This window comes from Netta rufina, assembly GCF_964035555.1.
Source record: "Netta rufina genome assembly, chromosome: Z".
In the NCBI taxonomy this organism is placed as follows: domain Eukaryota; kingdom Metazoa; phylum Chordata; class Aves; order Anseriformes; family Anatidae; genus Netta; species Netta rufina.
In genome coordinates, this window is record NC_140126.1 from 237,503 (window position 1) to 258,675 (window position 21,173).

Here is a 21,173-nt window from a genome sequence, read left to right on the forward strand (position 1 = left end):
TATAACACCCAACATCAAACTGTTGATATCATGTGAAAGCAACCCTTCCTCGAGTGAATAGTTCTTTCCACCGAAAAGAAAACTTCCAGACTAAATTTTTCTGGCCTCATTTTACTTGTATACATTTAGATGTCTCCAGAGAGATGTCTAAAGAGCACATAACTAGTTATATGTCAGCATATGCACAGTAAATACCTTTCACTGCATGGCTGTGCAGTTTATTGTGTGTCATCACCTCCTTGTAGAAGGTTTTGTGTTTAGAGGTAGTAATTGAAATATATACTAATATTCTTTTCATTAGGTTCTAGAGTTCATATATTTACATGTACATTGGTGTGTTTTTATTCATGCATGCCTGGTATTGTTCCAAGTATATTCTATAACTACTCTTTGTCTTTTAACTGGGGTGCTGAGACATTAACAACTCAGTACTCATTCTATAAGAGTGATTTATTAGATGCAAATGAAGGACTTCCAAAGCAAAAGGCATACTGAGAAAATAATTCTATTACAATTGCAAGGCAGACAGACTTCACAAGAGTAGTGGCCACATCAAAACCAATGAACTGTGAAGATCAAACGCTGCAAAAAGGATCAAACAGCTGAGAAGTAAAGAACATCATGTTGTCTGATTTCCATAGGAAAAGATTCAGGCATTGACAAGCTGGCATGTTTTTTATTGTCCAGGGGAGTTCACTACAGTTTCAGAAGATGAGCCCTACTCGAATTGCAGACAGCTCCACTGTCCCAGAGTAACCAAGCTCACCAAGGCTTTTCATCCCAGGGCATGAGACACTTTTTTAGATTGCACAGAACTGTTCCGTGGAGATAGATAGAAAGTGGTATCATGAACTCAGCTCAGTAAGTGGTGCAACAGAGAGTGTGGCTCAGGTTTGTGGCAGCTGTCATTGTTATGAGTAGTTTTCCCACAGAGGTCTGTGTTTTCTGGGACTTTCTGAACACCAAAAGCTTCATTTCCATGCATAGTGCATTGCTGTGCATCTTCCAGGAAGCAATAAAGTTGTGAATACTTTATTCATAAGAAAAGTTTACTGAATAAAACATGTAAGCCTCCAAAGCCATGGGGTGGTGAGGCCAACTGTAGGTGTGTACACTCAACCTAAGGAGGACTTTCCTAGAGATTCATCCCTAGATTTGGGCATTTTTCTAGAGCCCAGAGTGTTCTGTTCTCCTTTTAATATGTTTTGCAATTTATTGGGATTGTGAACCTTCATGCTTAAAGCATTTGTTGTTGCCAAGATTAAACTGCCTTAATGGTGTGATGGTAGACCTGGCCTGTTGGTTGGGTTATGGTGTTCTCTGCCACCTTCAGTTCATCTGAGCTGAAGATGGGGTTCAATATAGGACATAGGTAGTAAGACCACAGGAGCCTTTGGTGGGTGAGATAAGTGAGCTGTATACTTTTGGGCCTTCTGGTTCCTACACTGAATTCTCCAGTATTGCAAATAGGGAACTTTGTCCCAGTGGCTACAAAATAGAGAGTGTAATCCACTGATTTCATCAAATTCACATTTTACAAGAATGCAAATCAGGGCTTGAACCATCAGACCTCATTGACCGGGATGGTAGTTGAGGATGTTCCTTAAGTCACAGTGCTGAACTCTTTGTATTTATCATACAAAGATACTAAAATCTTGAGAAACACAAGAAAAAATAAGCCATTGCTTGCGATGATAAGCTAAAATGTGTTTTTGAGATGTTATTGATGTATAAGTGTTGTCATATGTTTTGTTATGCCTCCCAGGTGGTTGTACGGATAACAACATCAGCAGCTTATTTCAATCAGAGTGATAGGAATGGGCTTGATTAAAACAACTGAACAGCAGTTTTATTAAAACTGGAGAGCTCTGAAATGGATCTGGTAAAACAGTAGTCCCTGCAGCATACCCCGCTGCTGCTTGTCAGCAGCTGGTGCTGTTTTGATATGGTGATCAGGAAAGAAAAGAAACAACAAAGTCTCCTCCAAAAAGCCCATTCAGTATGCTCTCCAATAAATCGTTCTGAGGGTGACACTGCGCAGTGGAAAAGCCTCTAAATGGAGATGTGTGGCAGTCTCTGGAGGAGGAGACCCAAGGGGCACAGGGAGCTGTGGTGTTGGTTTGTGAGTGTGGTCTGTGAGATGGGCTTATCCCCGGTGAGTGAACACACTGCAGGGGCTTTGCTATGTCAATTAGGGCTGTTTCTGCTTTAGGTCCTGCTATTTCACCACCAGCTGTGCTATACTGAACAGTATGTTAGATGGAAATTCTGAGGAAACCTTAGTCTTGGATAAGTGGACGGATGAGAAGGGAACAACGTGGCACTGGCAGGAGTGGATGTGTGGTCAGTTCATGCTCCTAATGTGGTTTAGGGCAGCAGAGCCAGGCAATCCCAAATGATCCCAAATGATTTTTGTATTGAGATGTGAGGATAGGTTATCAAAAGCAGAATGGCAGGGAGCAGCAAGTACTAGTTAGCCAGAAACTTTCATAGCTGTGGTGCAAAACACATCCCCAGGGTATCACAACTATCATCTCATCTGTACAGATGTGTAAAGTGCTTGTGAAGTCACTCGACCAGATCAGATAAGGACTCCAGAAACAGGACACTTCTGAGATATGGCAGACTGACGCATGCACTTCTCTGGGGTTAATTGGGAGGTAGAGCTATCAACGAACTAAATTTAAGGGACAGCAATATAAAAGTTACTCCTCCTCTGTGAAAGATCAAATATTTGAATTTATGTCTGGTTTGTGGAAGCACTTTTGTTTTAACATAAAAATCTGGAAGATAGGTAGGGGATCCTGAAACATTTCTGGACACTTCTGGCGCTATCTGTTACCAAAACCACAGACAAACTTGTGACACTGTGAGGAGATATCTAGCCAAACATTTCAAAATATCCTAGCTGGGTACTCAGGAGGTTCATAAGTTAATAGCTGTTAAACTCAGGTACACAATGTTGGGAAAGTGTGAGTCCTTATTCAAGAATTTAATTTCCTTATTTTTGTTTGATTATTCCAGTTCTTTTAGAAAGAAAAGCATATGTGAGCTAAAGATGCTATTTCTATCCTCATCTTCCAAAGCACTGGATATTATTTTCCTTGGTATTCTGTATTGAAAAGCTTTCTGCTACTAGGAATTGCTTCCTGGTGCAGCACTGGTCCCCCCTACTTCGTCACCATATGTTTAGATTAAGCATCATATGTCTCTCATACTTTTTGGAACCCAAATCATTCTTATAGTTCCTTTCATAAGTCCTCAGTGTCTTGGACCCTCAAAGCTGAAGCAGCAGAACTGGATGCAGTATTTCCTGGGCAACCCACTCTAGGTGTCCCTGCTTGAGCGCTAGGTTGGGCCAGATGAACTTCAGAGGTCACTTCCAACCTTAGCCATTCTGTGAACACTTACATTTTCATTTTTTGCATGACACATTTTGTTTGTAGCTACAGCCACGTACTGAAAGTTAGTGATCAATTAGACACAAGTATATATTAACATTAGAGATGGAGATGGTAAAAGATTTAAACCAGGTAAGGCTAGTGCCCCTGGCATCGTCAGAAGACAGACAGGAGGGATGTGAACCATCTATTTTCATATTTGTTGTCCCCAAGGTGGAGGTAGTTTCATCAACCTCTATGGAAGAAGACTCTTGCCTCTTCAGCCTTCCCTTTGTGCCCACAGCAACTTCTCTCTCACTTCAGTCTTTCAAGCAACAGCCTGGTGTGGAGAAGTCAACACAGCCTCTCAGAGGGCAGAAACAACACGTACAGCAATGAGATATTTTTTGCCACAGCTCTAGAGAAGTGTAAATTAATCTGAGTGCATCAAACATTTCTGCTTCACGTGCTCGTTCTTGGATCTCATTTAACACCAGTACATCCTCAGATGTTTTCTTTTATGTGGTGTAGTATGAAAGGTCATTATGGTTTCCATCAGCTTCATGGCCTGCTCTTGTTCTCCATGCTAATCCTGTGGTCCAGGCAATGTCTGTGAGGGTGGCACCCGAGGTCCCTGTTCCTGCCTGCCCTTCACTTGCCTCTACATCACCTTCTTCTGCCCAGCAGGGATTTACCTAAGTGCCTTCCAACCAAGGTCAAAGTGCATGTGTGCAGTTGTAGGAGGATATGACTTGCAAAGTGATAGGTTGCATTATGGGGGGGGGGGAAAAGATCAAAATGTCAGGCCCTTAAACCTTTTGACCAAACCTTGCACATCGTCACGTCACATAGAATAATTAATAGAGGGAAAATCTGGCAGGATTTGGTCCCTCACTCAAACAGAGTGATGAAGTCAGTACCTACTTGGCTTTGTTTTGCCTGAATTTTCCAGAGCCCCTGTAATCACTATATGCTCCACTTGAGCAGTGCTTTTGCTAAAAAATTCTGTGGATCCTCTGCTAGTCCTCCTGGATGAATATGAGTCCCCATGTGCTTTGGGGACTGTGCCCTAGCACACTTGCAAGGTTCCTGAGTGAGGAAGATGACTCTAGACCTGAACTTGGCCGTGGCTCTGCCCATACTGATGAGTGCAAGCACCACAAATTGGACATCTCTCTTAGTAAGTATTCAGCCTGCAGGGCTTAGTTCACTTGCTCTCATTTCTTAGTCACTAGATAATGTGTATTTTTGGAAAGATCTTTGTTTTTCCTGCAGGGTAGGTGGAATCCTTCCTGTGGTACTCTGCTCCCTTGCAGTGTAAGCGCTGCAGCCTCACCACGAGCAGTGCAGAACCAGCACTGCAGGAACGAGCAAAACGGGAGGGCGTTTGTGCAGCAGAAAATGGTTTCACTTAAAAGACGCCTGACAATTACATTCAATTATATTTTCAAACCTTTGTGCAATGTATCAGACAAATCAGTGCCTCAATCCAAATGTCACTTGAAGACAGGATTGAAGCCTCCGGCTTTTTAATTCATGTTGCATGACCAAGAAAAGCTTACTTTTGATCAAAGCAGGAGCAGCCCGACTGCAGATGATCAAAGACCTGAGCGTTAGCTGGTGTATTGGGAAGTCGGATCTCTCTCTCAAGCTCAGTAAGCTGCTCAGCTGGAAGTGAGATTGCAATGGGAGACATGAAGGTTAGAAAAGAAGAAAGTCATGGTTATTTAAAATGGGAAAATTACAGAGCAAATAGCATCTCATTTCTGGACATTCAGCACTGAGGGGTATGAAAAGAGTCCTCTCCCAGCACTTGTGGTGTTAAGATATGGGATTTGATCCTGGAAAAATGTAGATTTGGAAGGTATAACTGACCTGAATGGACATTGAGCAGTGAGCTGTGTGCACTTTCCCAGTGCCATGGGAAAACGTGTGGTTTGCTGTGACTCAGTTGTCGTCATGTTCCCTCTTGTAAAGAACCGTGGATTCCTGGACTGGTTTTCCCTTTGACTTCTGACCTCTGAGGGATGAAAATTTAGATTTCAGCAAAGGAAGGGAAAGCAGTACAGGGAGAAGAGATTCTGGGGTGACACGTAAGAAAGGAGATTCTGGGGTGACATATACACACTGTTTCATGGATGTCAAACCTGCCTGTCATTCCTGGAAAGCTAAAATGCAACCCTTCCTCATAGCAAAAGGAGTAGCGTAGTCAGGAGTATCACTTGTCACTAATCAAGAGCATAAATCAAAATAAACTGCACTACACCCTTACATTTTAGCTGGATATCATACTGAGGAAGATGACGGGGAGGACAGTTTCCATTGGTGTTAATTAAGCTGGCAGGCGAATGTGTCTTTGTTCACGGGGAGCTCTGTGGTTTGGAGTAGGAGTTAATAGGCAGGAGCAGCACTTGGAGCCCGGGGAGTGGGTGAGACTGATGCCTCCTGTGGGAGAGCAGGCGGGCTGCTCTCCAAATCCTCCTGGCAGGACCAGGCTGCAGGTCCCACTGAGCAGAGGAGCTGGGTTTAGAGGACATCCACAGGGGCTGAGGGAGCTCGTGTTCCTTGTAATAGAGCTTGGTGTTGGGGGAAAGGACAGCAGGAAGCCTGTGTGTGGGAAGAGGTCAGCCGGAGCTGCGGGGAGCTGCCTCTGCTAATCTGCCACGGTGTCTGAAGCAGGAGGAGGAGAAGCTGTGGGGCAAATGAAGAACATGTACGTTCCTGGAGAAGGAAATGCATCGCTGCCTTGTGGATTTCTTTCAGATCCAGATATGGTTTATTTTTTGTGCAATTCTTTCCCCCTTACCCTTCTGCCTCTCTGGTAGCACATCCTTTTTCTTCTTTTTTTTTGGTTCATGGATTGGTTAAGCAGGCAATGATCAAAGGGAGCCTCTGGGACTCAGAAAATTTCATCTCTTTCATAAAATAACAACTCTGTCTGCTGTGCCACGCGCTGAGGCCAGCTTTGCCGTGTGATAACGTGCTGTTTGACATCTGGGCTGCGGCTCTCTAACCTAGCAGCACAACCAGAAGTGCACAGGAAAGATAAAAATGCATGTTCACCTAGACTTTTACCATTCTTAGCTGTCTTGAAGCACACACAGGTTACTATAACCTGATGTTGGGCTGAAAGACAGCACGAGGCTGATACACCATTGCTTTCCTCCTGAAGTGAGGTGGGAGAGGTGGGAGTGGTGTGCAAGGTGCTGAGTGTTGCATGGGGATGTATTCCTGCCTCTATCAATTCCTTCATGTAAAACGTGAACATTCAGGGTCCCAGTCTTGTCTCACTCAATGAGCCAAAGTAAAGGATGGATAACACCAAACACAGTAAGAAAAATGAGTACTGAAGGGGGGTGAAAAATTGTGTAGTTACTTTTGTATCTGGACTGATAGCCAGACAAGACCCCTTCACCCTGTAAAATGCTGTGACCAGCCAGAAGTCCTATGAAGTCAGTTTGGTTTTGGAAATGTACCTGGAGTACATCCACACAGGGCTTTGGCGAGGCTGTATCAGAGGAGCTCTTAAACCAATTTCAGCTGGAGCAGCTTTCAAAATACACAAGTTGTTCAGCCCCAGCGCCACTAAGCCAAGCACAAAGGAGATGTAAAAGTGCAATGGATTTCATCTGCTTTTTAGTACGGGCTGAATGTCCAGGTGAACAATTAAGTTAGAAGGAGAGCCCAAAGCTTTTGGTGAGAAACCAGAGGAAGGTCCATGTTGCATGACCTTCATCTCCTTTATGGGGGCTGAGGAAGCCTTTTCCGAGATTTGTCAGGATTTATGAAACACTTACAGTACAAAATTCCTTCTACAGAACTCATAAAAATGTATTTGTTTCCTTGAAAAATATGCGAACACACTTCCAAATAGTCACATTCTTGAAAGATTGTTGGGTTACTGTATTTCTTGACAGTAATAAGTTTACTTCCTCATTAAGAATTTTTGATGTTCTGCTCTTGCCATCTTCTTAGCATTGGCTTCTTCCTCTTAGTATCAAGTTTTCTGTCCCTCGCTGGATCACTGTGGTTGGTTTGGGTTTTGGCAAAGTTGAGGTGGTAAAAACCTCAGTGAGGGGTGAAGGAAACACTTCAAAGCAGTTTTTGACAGGTTAGAAATGTTCCCAGTTGGTAGCAGATTGCTTTGGGAGGCTCTTGGGTTTTTTCCAGTCACATACTATAGTCCCTTTCTCCCTCCTGTGGGTTTCTCTCTTCCTAGCTTTATCAAGTTGAGTACTTAAAAGGCAACATTCAGGAACTTTAGATCCTTCTGGCTTTAGGAGGCCCTCATGGAGACACCTGGAGATGTTGTTTTCTGGGCACGTTCTCTTCATACAGTTTCCCTGGGTGGCATGAGAACTTCTCCAGAACAGCTCAAAGTTTGGATCCCCCCAGATTTTGTTGTTAACTGTAAACATGAACCACTTATAAAAATAACAAGGTTTTTCTATGTAAGGGTCTTATATTGGGAACTGAACAGAAATTCAGATCAAATAGGATTTTTGGTGTTATTTTCAAATGACACAACATCAAAATTTTACATTTTGGATGATGGTTTGAATAAAGCTCTTATGGGAATCTAGTACTTTTATTTCTTATTGACAATTCAAAGGTTAGGTTGTATTACGGGGTTGTGAATCTGACAATTTAAAGGATCCATAAAAATAACTTGATCTAGCTTCTGTTGTAATACCCATTCCCCCAGGTCATCAGCTTGTGTTTCTCCATTATGCCCATAACAGCTGCATGGGTATGTCCCATTCTTAGGAATCGAGTTTTACTACAGACTTACAGTGATGGGATGAAAGTGATGTAGAGCTTGGTTTATACCCTAAATCATTCTTGCCATTTCAGTACAGTTTCGCAGAATTCATTGGATGGCCTGGGCTTTCTCTGGCCCCTAACATGGGTTGCTGCCATTGTGTTTTATTTCTCCTTAACTCCAGTCTCATGGTGGAGGTAGAGGAGTTCAACTGAAAAAGCACACATTTATGTCAGATTTTAATTAAGACTAGCATTGTCATATCTGATGTGTCTGAGCATCCAAATCCTTTTGTTCTCAAAACCATCTCAATTTTTGTGAGAAGAAAATCCCAGCTCCCTCTCCCCCCCATATACCCCAAGAAAACAAATCACGAAGAAAAGCTCAATTTCAGAGGTAGGCAACAGTCTCCACAGGCATGATGAAACCACCAGCACTTTGCTAAGAATTTAAGGAACTGTTTTTAAAATTCTCAGCACATTCAGACACCCAAAGGATGGAAACAATATACCTTAAGTAATCAGTGCTTTTCCCTTGACTTTCATTGGCAGCTACCATGCCTACAAGAGAGATGAACTCTGCTGAAATCATAGCCAATTAATGCCTAAGGAAGTGAGAATTGTGTTGGATGCTGTTTGAAAACCTGTCCACTTAGTTTAAATCAGTTAAATAGAAACCGAGTGCTCTCTCTTGAACATCTCAAAATTAGCATTTGAGTCCATGTAGGGATGGACAAACTGGACGTAGGTGGCTGTTCTAAAATTAGCAATGACATCTGTATTTTCGTAGAATCATAGAATCACAGAATCATAGAATGGGTTGGGTTGGAAGGGACCTTAAATATCGTTAAATTCCACCCCTCTGCTGTGGGCAGGGACAGCTCCCACCAGAGCGGATTGGCCAAGGCCCCATCCAGCCTGGCCTTGGGTACTGCCAGGGATGGGGCAGCCACAGCTCCTTGGGGCAGCCTGTGCCAGTGCCTCACCACCCTCTGAGTTAAGGATTTCTTCCTCAAATCTAATCTAAATCTACCCTTTTTTAGTTTAAAACCATAGGAGAAGGAGTAATCCTTCTCCTATCACTACACCCTGACAAAGAGTCCCTCCCCAGCTTTCCTGCAGCCCCCTTTAGGTACTGGCAGGCTGCTGTAAGGTCTCCCCAGAGGCTTCTCTTCTCCAGGCTGAGCAACCCCAACTCCCTCAGCCTGTCTTCATTGAAGAGGTGCTTCAGCCCCTTGATCATCCTCATGGCCTCCCCTGGACTCATTCCAATACTTCCGTGTCCTTCTTGTGCTGGGCCCCAATTTTCCTGTGAAGTAACAACATGCTCTTGGGACAACTGTTGTAGTCTCACATCAGGTAGGGATCACAAATCACAACTTAAAGCAGGTTTCTGTTGAAGTGTAAGACAAGTGTTCTAGTATAAGGGTCATTGATAGTCTTTGTCTTTGTTCTTCTTCAGGTATTTTGAGTTTTATGAAGGGCCTTTGGAATACAACTCCACCAAATGCCTGGAATTACGACAGGACATCATCGAGGTGAAGGTTTTGTCTATGTAAGTATGAATAAATGTTTGCTAAAAAGGTTGCTTTCAGGCAGGATGGAAATGATAATTTATGATGAAATTATGGAAGTATTAAGGTGCAAGAGATTCTTTCAATAGAGATCTCATCAGGGATTTCTGAGGTGAGTAGTGACATTTGAATTTGATCTAAGATCTATTTGAAAAAAAATTGAGCCTTTTAAGTACATTGAGACATTTTGTTCAGGCCCAGTATTCCCAGTTTGGAATTAAATGCAGTGTTTGCACTATTATGTGTAATATTATATTCCAGGCACTCTACTGAAGATAAGAACAGACAGACTGACTCATGACAAGTGTCTGTCTAGCCTCATGCTCTGTTGTTGATGACAGACAGTAGTGAAGGCTAAGAAATGAGGCAAAATGGTTAGCCTGACCTGATAACAAATTCTGGCATGGGGCCTCTCTGAGCAGTAGGTGGTGTCTAGACTCCAGTAATCAGAGTGGACAATAAACCTCTCTGTTAATTTGTTTAGATCTTTTTTGAGCCCATTTGTACTTTTGAGCCCACTGCTTTAATTTTCTGCAGCATTGAGTTTCAGTAATAACAGTCAGTGAAAAATGCATTTATGAGAAATCATAAAATATCTGTGTTTTGTCTTGTCTGGTACTGTATGTACATCAGGAAACTAATGAGATGGCTGAGATGTAGCCATGAAGCTAAAGAGATGGAGTCAGGCAAAAAAGATTGCCCATGGAGCTGACTGGAAAGCAAAGAAGGATGTTTTTGTGTTGTCCTTCTGCATTTTTGGCATCACATTGTATTTAGGTGCTTGCGTTGTGTAGTCCCTTACTATATCTACAACCAGTGGTGTAGTTATCTTACCTAGAATCCATAAGGTTTGTTAAGGTGTGTGAAGTCTGACAGTCTCAGCTCAAAGTGCAGCGGTATAAGGGCACAGCTTTAAGTGATCAAGGCCACAGCAAATAGAAGTTATTGCTTCAGGTCTGTGTGAATTTCAAGCATGTCTCCCTTGCTGACTTTATGCATCAAAAAAAATGTAGGTTATGTCCTTGTCTTCTGTATTTGGTACTGGATGAAGGGTACACAAGTAGCAACTTTGCACTGCCTGCTGACTTGCAGTGCTTAAAAATAAATAGAAGGGGTGAGAATGTGACACTTCTGCCAGTGTTCTGCTGAAGATGGTGAGTTTTGAATTGCTCTTCTGCATACTTATCACATGGTACAAAGAATTACTCATTTCTCTTCATCTTTTCCAGTGATATATAGAATGCAGTGGTCTCCTGCTCAGTTGGATAGTTAGCCTTACTTCTGCTATAGATGCCATTTGACATTAAGCTCTTTTACTATGCTGGGTTCTTCTGATGTGCTTCCTCCTGATGTGGTACATTTCCTAAGTCAGCCCTTACGGTAATGGAAGATTTCCAAGTTAATATGCTCTGGTGGGCTACAGAAAGTACAATATGACCTAATTCCTTCCTCTAACTTCCACAGCCTGGGAAATCCTAAGTTCTACTCACTTTAAATATATATTTTCCTTAAAAGTCTTTGTTTTATCAGAACATTCAAAGCCCTCAAAGTTGAAGAAAACTCATTAATACCTATCAGTCTTGAATAATTCTCAGAGTTCAAAATTTCCCAGCCATATTATAACATTGCTGCCTAGCTCTAGGTGTTTGTAAGGCCTTTGTTATATCCATTGTCCAAATGCAGAAAAGTGTGTATGAACTTTTAAGGTAGAAGTGGTGGAAATACATACCACCAAAATTGTGTCACCCTTTGCCAGACTAGTGGAATTAGGAGCGTCACTGCTTGATGTAGCTGAAAGTATATTTATTAACAAGGGGGAAGGAAGGAGAGCTCCTTACATAAGGAGCTTTTCACGTTCTCTTCTCCCCAAATATGCTTATCCCTGCATGTGTGAAATTGCAGTTTATACAATGAAGAAAAATCAGTTCCGAGCATCTGAGGAGGTATATATACATGGCTTAGAGTTGTGACCTCTGAGTAGGAAAAGCAACCAAACAAAAAAACAACTAAGTTTTGCACTAGGTGGACTGACTAGTTAGTCCTATCAAACACCTGTTTCGTGGTACCCTGGCTACAGCAGCTGAAGGAGGTGAATGCCATGTAATAAAGAATTTTGCTTTTCTTTCTTTTTATCTTTTAGGGTGAAACAAACTGAATTGTTTGACAGGTGGAAGAGCCTCCAGATGTGCAAATGGGAGATGAATGTCACAGAAGCTAACCTATTCAAGTAAGAATGGTCGACATAAATGGCACTGAGTAAGGTCCATATTAATGGGACTGAGTAAGATTTGTTTTAGTTTGAGTTAAGCTTCCCGTAGTGACATCAAACCTTCAATATGGATAAAAAGAGTAAGCACTGTAACTGTTGGAGTGCCATCCTTTTGACTAAACACTGACTTTTTTCTACTGTAAAAGGTCAGCAGGGAGAGTGAAAGAGAGCTCTTGTGGCATATGGGACAGTCTTCCTAACAAAGGCAGGGAATTTGATTTGGAAAAGACTTTTCCAGGTTTGATTTGGGCAGAAATGAGGAGCAGAAATGGGGCTGGAGCAGAGAGGTAAAAGCTATATATAATGCATCAACCAAACTCTCTTCTGGTGTGAAATAGTACCATCAGTGGTGACACTGCAAATTTGGCCTACAAAATAGTCACACTGGATTTTTTCTGTGGTGTATTAGGTACTGCCAGATCTTGTTTATTAGTTACTTTTTTTTAATGGCCTCTCAGCCATTACTGCCTGACCATCTTCAGATGTTTCTTCTGGTATACAGAGACCTCTGCAGTTTGTTTCTGTAGTACTTTACCTTCCTTCATCTTTGCTGAAGGTCCTTCATGGTTCTTTCAAGATATGGCTTATGAAACTGGTCTTGTGAAGGCAATAGTTGGATGAAGCCAAAACAATACTTGAATGTTGTGTGTCAACATATTCAGGGGGCCATACTGGTCTATGTAGTAGGTCTAACTGCTAGGTCTATTGAAAATTTCAAAGTGGAATACAGACTGGTTAATTCTGTAAATCACTGCAGTGATTCAGAATAAGGCCTTACAGATTTCTCCCAAATTCTCTTTAATAATTGCAGGAAAAAGCTGGCATGAGTTAATGAGAGAATGTGAGAATGCATGTGCTGAGTTAGTCACTAACATCTTTAAAATAACTTTTAAAATAACTAATTGTTAGCCCCAGATTCATAGCAGTTTTTTCCAATATGAACTTCCTCACATATGTTTTTAATGCATTTTTCTGTAAAATATTTGATGGGTAATTATCGAAACCCATTTTGAGGGGAAAAAAAAAAGAGCTATATGGGATTAGAGCCTTCTATTATAAAGACTCCTTGGAGTGAGAGAACTGGGTCCTAATGACTGTGCCCTGAGTGCAAGGAGCACAGACCAGCTGAGAGTTGGGAGCGATGAGAGACAACCATCTAGAGACTATCTGGAGGAACATCACTCTCAGGCCAGTAACACCTGCAGTATAAGCAAAGATCACACTTATTTTTGTATCTGTAGAGTAAGGAAAACAATTTCCTGGATGGTCGTCCTCCGTCAGATGTCAGACATTTATGTTAAGGAATATGAGTCAGGAAAACTATTTGGATGATAGATTAAAGAACATCTCTTCCAATTCCTTAATGCAGAACTAATGAAGAAGGCATTCTTATCTCAGATACCACAATTCAGTCCCACTACATGCTTTTCATTATTTAATGATTTAGTTACTTGAAATGACTCATTGGCTTACTCAGTCTCAGTTGCTGCCTTGATCTGATCATCATACGATGTCATTCTGTTTCAGTCAAGTATGTAATAGCAACTGGACATCATGAAATATTTGCATAGTTCCGTATTTGCTTTCTGATTCTTGTAATAAAACCCCCAGAGAAGAGTGGCTTATTTTTCCAGCTTGTAGTGAGGCCACATACCCCAGAGGCAAATAATCTAGCCACTTGGCTTTGTCTTCATGTTTGTGCATTTGCTGTGACGTATTTTTCATTAAAAGTGTAAGATACATTGAGAAACAAACCGTCTCTGGAGAGAGAGTGAGTGAGCTTAAGTCAGGGCTTTCACCAGTGAAAGGAGAAAAGCATCAGGGGAATGGATCCCTATCTGGAAAGTTACTCCTCCTATTTGCATTTCATATGAAACTTATGGTAAGGGGATCAGAGCTTAATGGATATTTTCTCATGTCCCATTTTTGAGATTTTCTCATAAATCCCATTTTTGAGATGTCAAAACTGTTCTTGTTGGCATTGAAATATATCCTATTTTATCCCAGGGACAAAGAAATTTGGGGAATTTGTCTGAGATTCTGGAGTTGTAGCCATGACCTGACTGGCTAGCACCCATTTGTCAAGGCTTTACCATCTCCCTGATGTGCGTATGTGAGGTCAAAAGCAAAACTAAGACCTTTTAAAGTTTTTGAGTAATCGGAATGTGCCATGCTACACAGTAAGTGTGGTAGTGACTTTAGGTATTGCTGTGTCCCTGCCCTGTCAAACTTCCACATCCTCAAATGAAGACTTTAGTCCCTGTGTTTTCTGCCCAGTGAAGAGTAAATTTACAAAAAATGGAAGACCTCTAAAGCAGAGAGGGATTTTTTTTTTTTTTATAAAAATGCCTTTTTAGGAGTAATAGTAATTGCAAATCCTAAAGCATGCTGTCAGCTCCTAGATTTTATTGATCTCTTTTTCATTTTACAGGTCTACTTTGTCAAGGTGTTGCAATGCCCCTGCGTTTATGTTCACCACCCAGAAGAATACTCCCTTGGGAACTAAACTGAAATATGAAGTGGATACTAGTGGAATCTTCCATATCAACCAAGAAATCTTCAAAATGTTTCCAAAGGTGCCTCGTGCCTCAATCCATTTGCAGATTTAACTTCACTTTACTTGCAGCATTAAATTATATGCTATAGCCAAGCATTTAGCAATTAGCAGTTTGACATTTCTGCAGATGTCATTGCTTTTATGTTTAATATGTTTAGTTTTGATACAATATTTCAACTGGTTATCCTATTTTCTAATGGTCATCTAGTCTAGTGTGCAATGTACATACGTTTTCCTGCAGAATATTGGTGACCTACCTGCAAAGCGGCTAATGAAGTAACATAATAAAACTGAATAAAAAAGCCAGTTAGTGAACAGAACTTTTTAAAGTACAATATTCACATAAAATCAATCCAACATTTGGGGTAGATCTGCTTTTTCAGGGCATGATTATTTTATAATTCATATTCACAGTGACTGACTATTTTTATCCTTATTCCTACTTGCAGCTTATCTGTGAACAGGCTGCAGAATTCTCAAATATATCCATCATAAAGATTATTCAAAACCTTTTCAGCAGATAATCCTTGACCTGAGGGCCAAAGTGCAAATGTTGTAACTGGTGGGTAAATCCCACTGCACTTTGTGACTGATGTGCAGAAATGGTCTTATGTGACTACTGACTTATCATGAGGCACGTGTCATGAATTTAAAATGCTGTATTTTGAGGGGATAACTGCGATTTGTCCCTTTCAGAAAGGGAGGAAAATACTCAGTTCGAGTACATGGGATTCTGTCATTAATGTTGACCTGGAGGGTCTAACAACTTTTAATCCATTTGCTCTCTGATCACGACTAAAAGGTAGGGCAGTGCTGTTGTCTAAATGTGCACATGGGAAACTAGGTCAGAGCAGGGGAAGGACTCAGATCCAGGAAAGTGCTTTGGCATCTGGAGATGTGCAAAGAATGGGTACATCTACATCCAGGAGTACAGTACTCAAATCCATGCCTAATTGCACAGATGAATGCATGAAAGACTAGAGATGCTTGTGCTTTGGCTGGAAGTGTCCTGTAGCTGCTGTTGTATTTATCCAAGACTGCTTCAAAAGTGCTCTGCAGGGTCTATCATGTGCCAAATTGCCTTTGGGATTCACTGGGCAGCAGCTGTGGGGCCAAAGCCATGCTCTGCCTAGGAGCAGGGATGCTGCATGGCAAGTATAGGAGATGCAAGGCTGAAAGAAAGGGAGCAAGAGCGTAAGGACCAAAGCCTTGTGCTAAGAATGAAGACCTAGCTTTTGATCCTTTTACAGAACTGCTGAGGCATTTCATGTTAAGAAACCACTGGGTAAAGCACAGGCAACTCTGTCATGCTTCTCTGTTAGACAGGTGCTGCTTTTGTCAAACAGGCATAATTGCATGCGTGCCCTTTTGCCTCATGATTTATGAACGCTATGGGAAGATCCTGGAAATAATCACCTAGAAATGTCACGCTGTTACCACGTCTCTCTGTAGTTTGTGGTATGAAGTTATTGATAAAATATGTATGTACAAAAAAGAGCGCTCTCATGCTTACATAAGCACACCTCTACATATTCATAAAGTGTAGTGCAGCTCAGTGCAGCATCACGGCCCTCTCACCCCAATGGCCCAGTTCTGCTCTCTGAGATGTGATTTTCACTCTTTCTGGCTTCTGCAGCAGCTGCGTATGTGCATATGATGACAGAATTTTGCCTAAAGATTGCAGAAAGATGAGTCACATCCAAGTCCTTAAAGATGCCTTACCAAAGGCTCTAGGCACTGCTGGTGGTACAAGTGCTGTTTAATAATCATCAGTTCTTTTAGTACAGGCAGTAGTGGCAAGCACTAAAATTTGGCCTAGGTTCTGATAAATAGCTCTGATGTGCCATCTGGTTTAGAGGGACCTCCTGGGCTTTACTGGCTGCTCTGGGACAACGTGCAGACTCCTCCAAAGCAGGACATCAGCGCCTGGGCAGCCAGCAGTATGCAGGCAGCTAGGAAGGCGATGCCTTGGGTGCACTGATTTTACAGCTCATGCCCCCTTGTGGAAGTCAGAAGGGAAAGCAGGTTTCTAAATGACTTCTTCCATTATTAAGTCTGGACCAAAAAGAGGTTATTACATTTTTCTTTTTGAGTTAATGGTTCGCAACATCTCTAAGTGCACAGAAAATCCTGTCTGCTTATGTACACCATGAGAATACCATGGGCCAGAAACAGCGTCAGCTTCCTATGATTAGTCCATCTGCAGCAAGATTCAGCTACACCAAAAATAATAATAAATAAAAGACTTCTTCCCTCCATGGTTCAGGAGAATAACTTTCCTTGCCGTGATGTTGCAGGATATGCCATACCACCGCTCCCAGTTCAAGAAATGTGCAGTGGTTGGGAATGGAGGAATTCTGAAGAACAGCAGATGTGGCCGAGAGATTGACAGTGCAGACTTTGTGTTTCGGTAAGCACCACAGCACCATTTTGTTTGTTTGTTTTGCCTGTTTTCTGTTTTAATAACAAATAAAAGATTGCTAAGCTATTCTCTCCCACATGCAAACCTGGGATTTACAAACTGGTCAAGTCTGCTTCTTGCACAAAGTGGTGATATTTCAAAGAAAACACTTCACTATATAATATTTATTGAAAACCTAGCCTCTGGGGAATTATTTCTCCCTAACCTCATGTAGTTAATCATTGATTTATTGACAAAGCTTAATGTCCTCATTCAGCCTGCCCTGTTACTCAAGTTGTGGATTTATCCTTCTGTGGACATTAGCCCAGGTGTAGTGTCCTGTGAACATGGCCATGATTTCCTGGGACAGTTCTGGACCTCTTCTGCATAAGAAGTGGCTTGGCAAGGCCTTAAGAGCTCCACGCCACACAGCTCACATGCCTCGGAGGTGTGTTTGCAAAGTGGTGCAGTCTCTTCGGATGCAGAGCTCAAGTGCTGCATAAAGCAAGTTTTGCTGATCAGTAGCGCAGATTCCAGGTTGTGCAGAGACACCCAAGTGACTTTGAAGCTTCAGTGTCTTTACACTGCACTCGCCACTTTGTCTGGAGTTACCCTGTTTTTTTATGGTCAGGGTTACCTGCATCTCTGGATAACAGAATTTAGCAGTATTTTCATCATCCTTAATATGAAGGAAAGTGGTTTTTTTTGTTTTTTTGGTTTTTTTTTAATTATTATTATTATTCATATGCATGTCTAATCCCTCTCTGAATCCTATTAAGTTCTTTGCTTGGGTCATGGCATATGACAGCTAGCTCACAGATTCATGACCTGTTTTGTAGAAAAGAAAATCTTTTTATTTCTCTTGGCCCATTTTCTGACCTTAGCTATATTTTTGTAAGCTTAAAGTAACTGTTCATTAATCAGTGAATTTCTCTGTTTTAATACCATAAAAATTAGTCCAAATTTTGCCTCATTGTATTCTTAATTTGGCTTCAAATGAAAAATATTTTTCTACAGGTCCTTCCTTCACTATTCATTAATTTCATACCCCCTTTTCTCTGCCTTCTGTTCCCACTTTGTATTAAGCTATTGTCTGAATTCTACTCCATGAAACAATCTAGGCTTCACATAATCTGTGGTCCCTTCTTACCACTGTTACTCTTTCTTGGACAGTACCACACCTGCTTAAAAAAGCAGATCGGATCAGTACAGGACATAGATATTGGATTTTTTGGTATCAGGAATTTATTAGAGATTTAAATAGAACTGAAATATGAATGAATACCTCAGTACTAGTGCAACAAAAAAACTGGTTCACCATCTCCAAAACATATGGGACCAGCGTTATGCTCAAAGCCGTGTTAATGTTTAAGAGCTTAATGTCTGCTGTCATCAATTTTAAAGTAGAGCTTGTGTTTAAAGACAGGTGTCCTTAATCCACTTAACTGATCCACTTTCCAGTCTGACACCAGTTCACCAAACTGTTGGGAATTGCCGTCTTGGTCAGCAACAAAATGATTATTTAAAATAGCAAACACTGTCCATGGAGCACTGCTAACATTCAACAATACCTTCAGGACACCTTTGTATTGTCAGGAAGCTCGTAGTCATCAGCATGCAACTAATATTTTTTTATGAAATGAATTCTTATAGCAATTAATTATACTACAATAGAACGTATAAAACACAGACACCAACTGCATTTACTAGTTGTTGTCTATCTCCATCTACTGGCCAGAGTGGAGATCTGTTATGAAATGTTGGATGCATGCTGGAATGTGACTATTTTCTTTGTAGGGAAGAATTTTTGGATTATAGAGTACAGATTATGCAGATGGTATAGTTTTTATAAGGAAGTTTATAGTTTTTATATATAGTTTTTATAAGGAATTATCACCTTCAACAAATCTAACCTTTCTTAATCCTAATATGAGATGACTGTTTAAAAATATTAAAGCAAAATATTTGAAAACCTTAGTCAAATATAATCTAATGAATATGGTGCCCAGTGCTAGGTGGAACTGAGAATGCTAGAGGACTTCAGAAGGATGTTGCATGACCTAGCAGAGAAAAGTGCTGGAAATAACAATGCCCATGAGGAGGAGAAGGTTGTTTAAAAAAAATTGCCTGACCTGATAAAGGAGGACTCTGGGAGGCAGATATGAACCTCCTGAGTCTGAGAAGGACTTTGAAGGATTTTTGTGCGTTTGTTTGCTCCACTATACTTGCTCTCTCCCTGGGACAGAGAAATTATATATTGAGAGCTTGAACTGCTCTGTAACACTGCGAAAACTTTGAGTATTGCTTACCCTAGGTGCCTTCTTGGTTTTCTACTACTGAGTTCTGATCTTCAAAAGTAGTATAGAGGTGTTTGGGAATTAGGCACAGCAGTAGTTTTGAGATGTGAGGATCTAAACAATGATGACTTTTATTGTGGCTTGTACATGACTTCAAAATTTTTGAAAATGTCAGCAGATAGCTAACATTACCTTGAACTGAGTGTAAGAGTGTAAGACCCCTTATGTTGCTTCTGACAATGCACAGCTGCAGTTTTTTTTTTTTTTTTTTTGGTTTTTAGTTGAGTTTCCTATGGAAGTGAAGCTTGTGCGCAAGTGTGTTTTTCAGTAATTTCAGCATCTCTTGAGGTATGCCCTAAATTTTGTAAGGTGATGAATCTAGGTCAAGGCCAGGGTGAGGTCAAGTTTTGCAAATATTTGCTCCTAATAGCTTTGACATCCACTGTCAAATCTGTACAGTCAGAACCTCTGCTCTTACACTGCTCTGGGAGATACAAAGGGAAGAGGAGGGGAAGCAGGTTGGTTTGGATTAATTAGGAACTAGACTGATTTCTCTCTTGTGGAGCATATCCCCTAAATTCCCTTGGGTGTAAAACAAAACATGTTAAACACAATGTTAGAAGTATAGCTTGTGTATTAATTAGGGAATACAATTGAGCTGGTGCTGAGGAAGTCCGTGATTTTAGATGGTGATTGTCCTTGGAGCTTCGTCCCAATTCTGGCTCTAAATTACCAAAGTAAATAGCTGAATTGCTACTAAGGGAGCAAAATGAGTGAACATTGGCTACATCTGCCAAAAGAGGACGGCTTTGATAGACTTCAGGGAGAACAGAGGTCTTTATATGGCCCCTAAGAACTTGGTACTTTAATGCACAGATCTGACATCAACATGTTTTGATATGATTTTAAATTCTCAAAGTGTTTCTAGATTTTTTGACTGATAGAAACACTTAATTCTACTTTCTAGTGCTGAAAAGGTGTGAGGAATTGTTTAACCTTCTTACTATTTTTTTTCCTTTATAGATGCAATTTGCCCCCTATATCTGAGAAATACTTCACAGACGTTGGGGTAAAGACGGACGTCGTGACAGTCAATCCCAGCATAATTACAGAGAGGTCATTTCACTTTGTGTTTTTGTCTCCTATTGCTTTTCCAAATCTACCTTTCATTAAATTCTAACTGTTAAAGACAATTTTTATCCCAGTATTATTTAGAACTAACACTAGGAATCATACTTCTCATTATGAAGTGAAGTTATTTGGAATCAGTAACAACTTAAATAAATGTGTTAAACTTTTAAGCCTTCACATTGATAATAGAAAGTGGGAAGCCGATGAACTAAACTCGTAACAGCAGAGTCATCCTTCCCCTGGAATTCCTGTGTGGTGCTGGCAAGCCCCAGGAAAATGTCTTGGACTCATTAGGTTGGAATTGACTTGATCCCACCCTAAATGCTTAAATAAACACACATCATCATATGTTTTTACAAAAATGCCAGTTAAACTTTGGAGCCAGGATTGACCAGGTGATTTCAATTTTAAATTTGTTAATATCTTCACACCACCTTGCTGACAGGTTTGGGACCATGGGCCTAATTCCTGTTGACCTTTCTTGGCGGGGGAATGTATTTAATTTTTTCATCATTTTCTTGCACTGCAGTTTTCTTTTAGATGTTAGAGTAAGACATTCGAATTTAGAAATGTTTATCCTCTGCTTTGGTATTTGCCTTTTTTTTTTTTTTTAAGTGTCCTGCACTGCATAGTGCATTGTATAGTTGACCAAACCTTGGAAAAATTACATACTTCTCATAATAAAAGGAGAAATAAGCCATAATCAGAAATGTCTACAAAGTTCATCTACTGTAATGAGTGAATGAGTGTATTGTCAAAAAAGGGGAGAATATTTTTTTTTCTAATCCCCTGCATTTTTGCCT

General features: G+C 40.9%; 1 protein-coding gene across 3 annotated transcripts in view; it reads left to right on the forward strand.

Annotated features, from left to right (window-relative positions):
- ST8SIA5 (ST8 alpha-N-acetyl-neuraminide alpha-2,8-sialyltransferase 5) overlaps positions 1 to 21,173 on the forward strand; it is a gene marked incomplete at both ends in the record, with an annotated part of 37,606 nt that overhangs the window by 15,783 nt on the left and 650 nt on the right. For 2 of the 3 annotated variants that reach the window (XM_084305553.1, XM_084305554.1), the window contains 5 exons: positions 9,604 to 9,696; positions 11,856 to 11,942; positions 14,416 to 14,560; positions 16,839 to 16,951; positions 20,263 to 20,355. In XM_084305553.1, coding sequence (XP_084161679.1) covers positions 9,604 to 9,696; positions 11,856 to 11,942; positions 14,416 to 14,560; positions 16,839 to 16,951; positions 20,263 to 20,355 — 531 coding nt within the window. The remainder of the gene's footprint in view (positions 1 to 9,603; positions 9,697 to 11,855; positions 11,943 to 14,415; positions 14,561 to 16,838; positions 16,952 to 20,262; positions 20,356 to 21,173) is intronic. The other variant, XM_084305555.1, reaches the window with a different exon arrangement.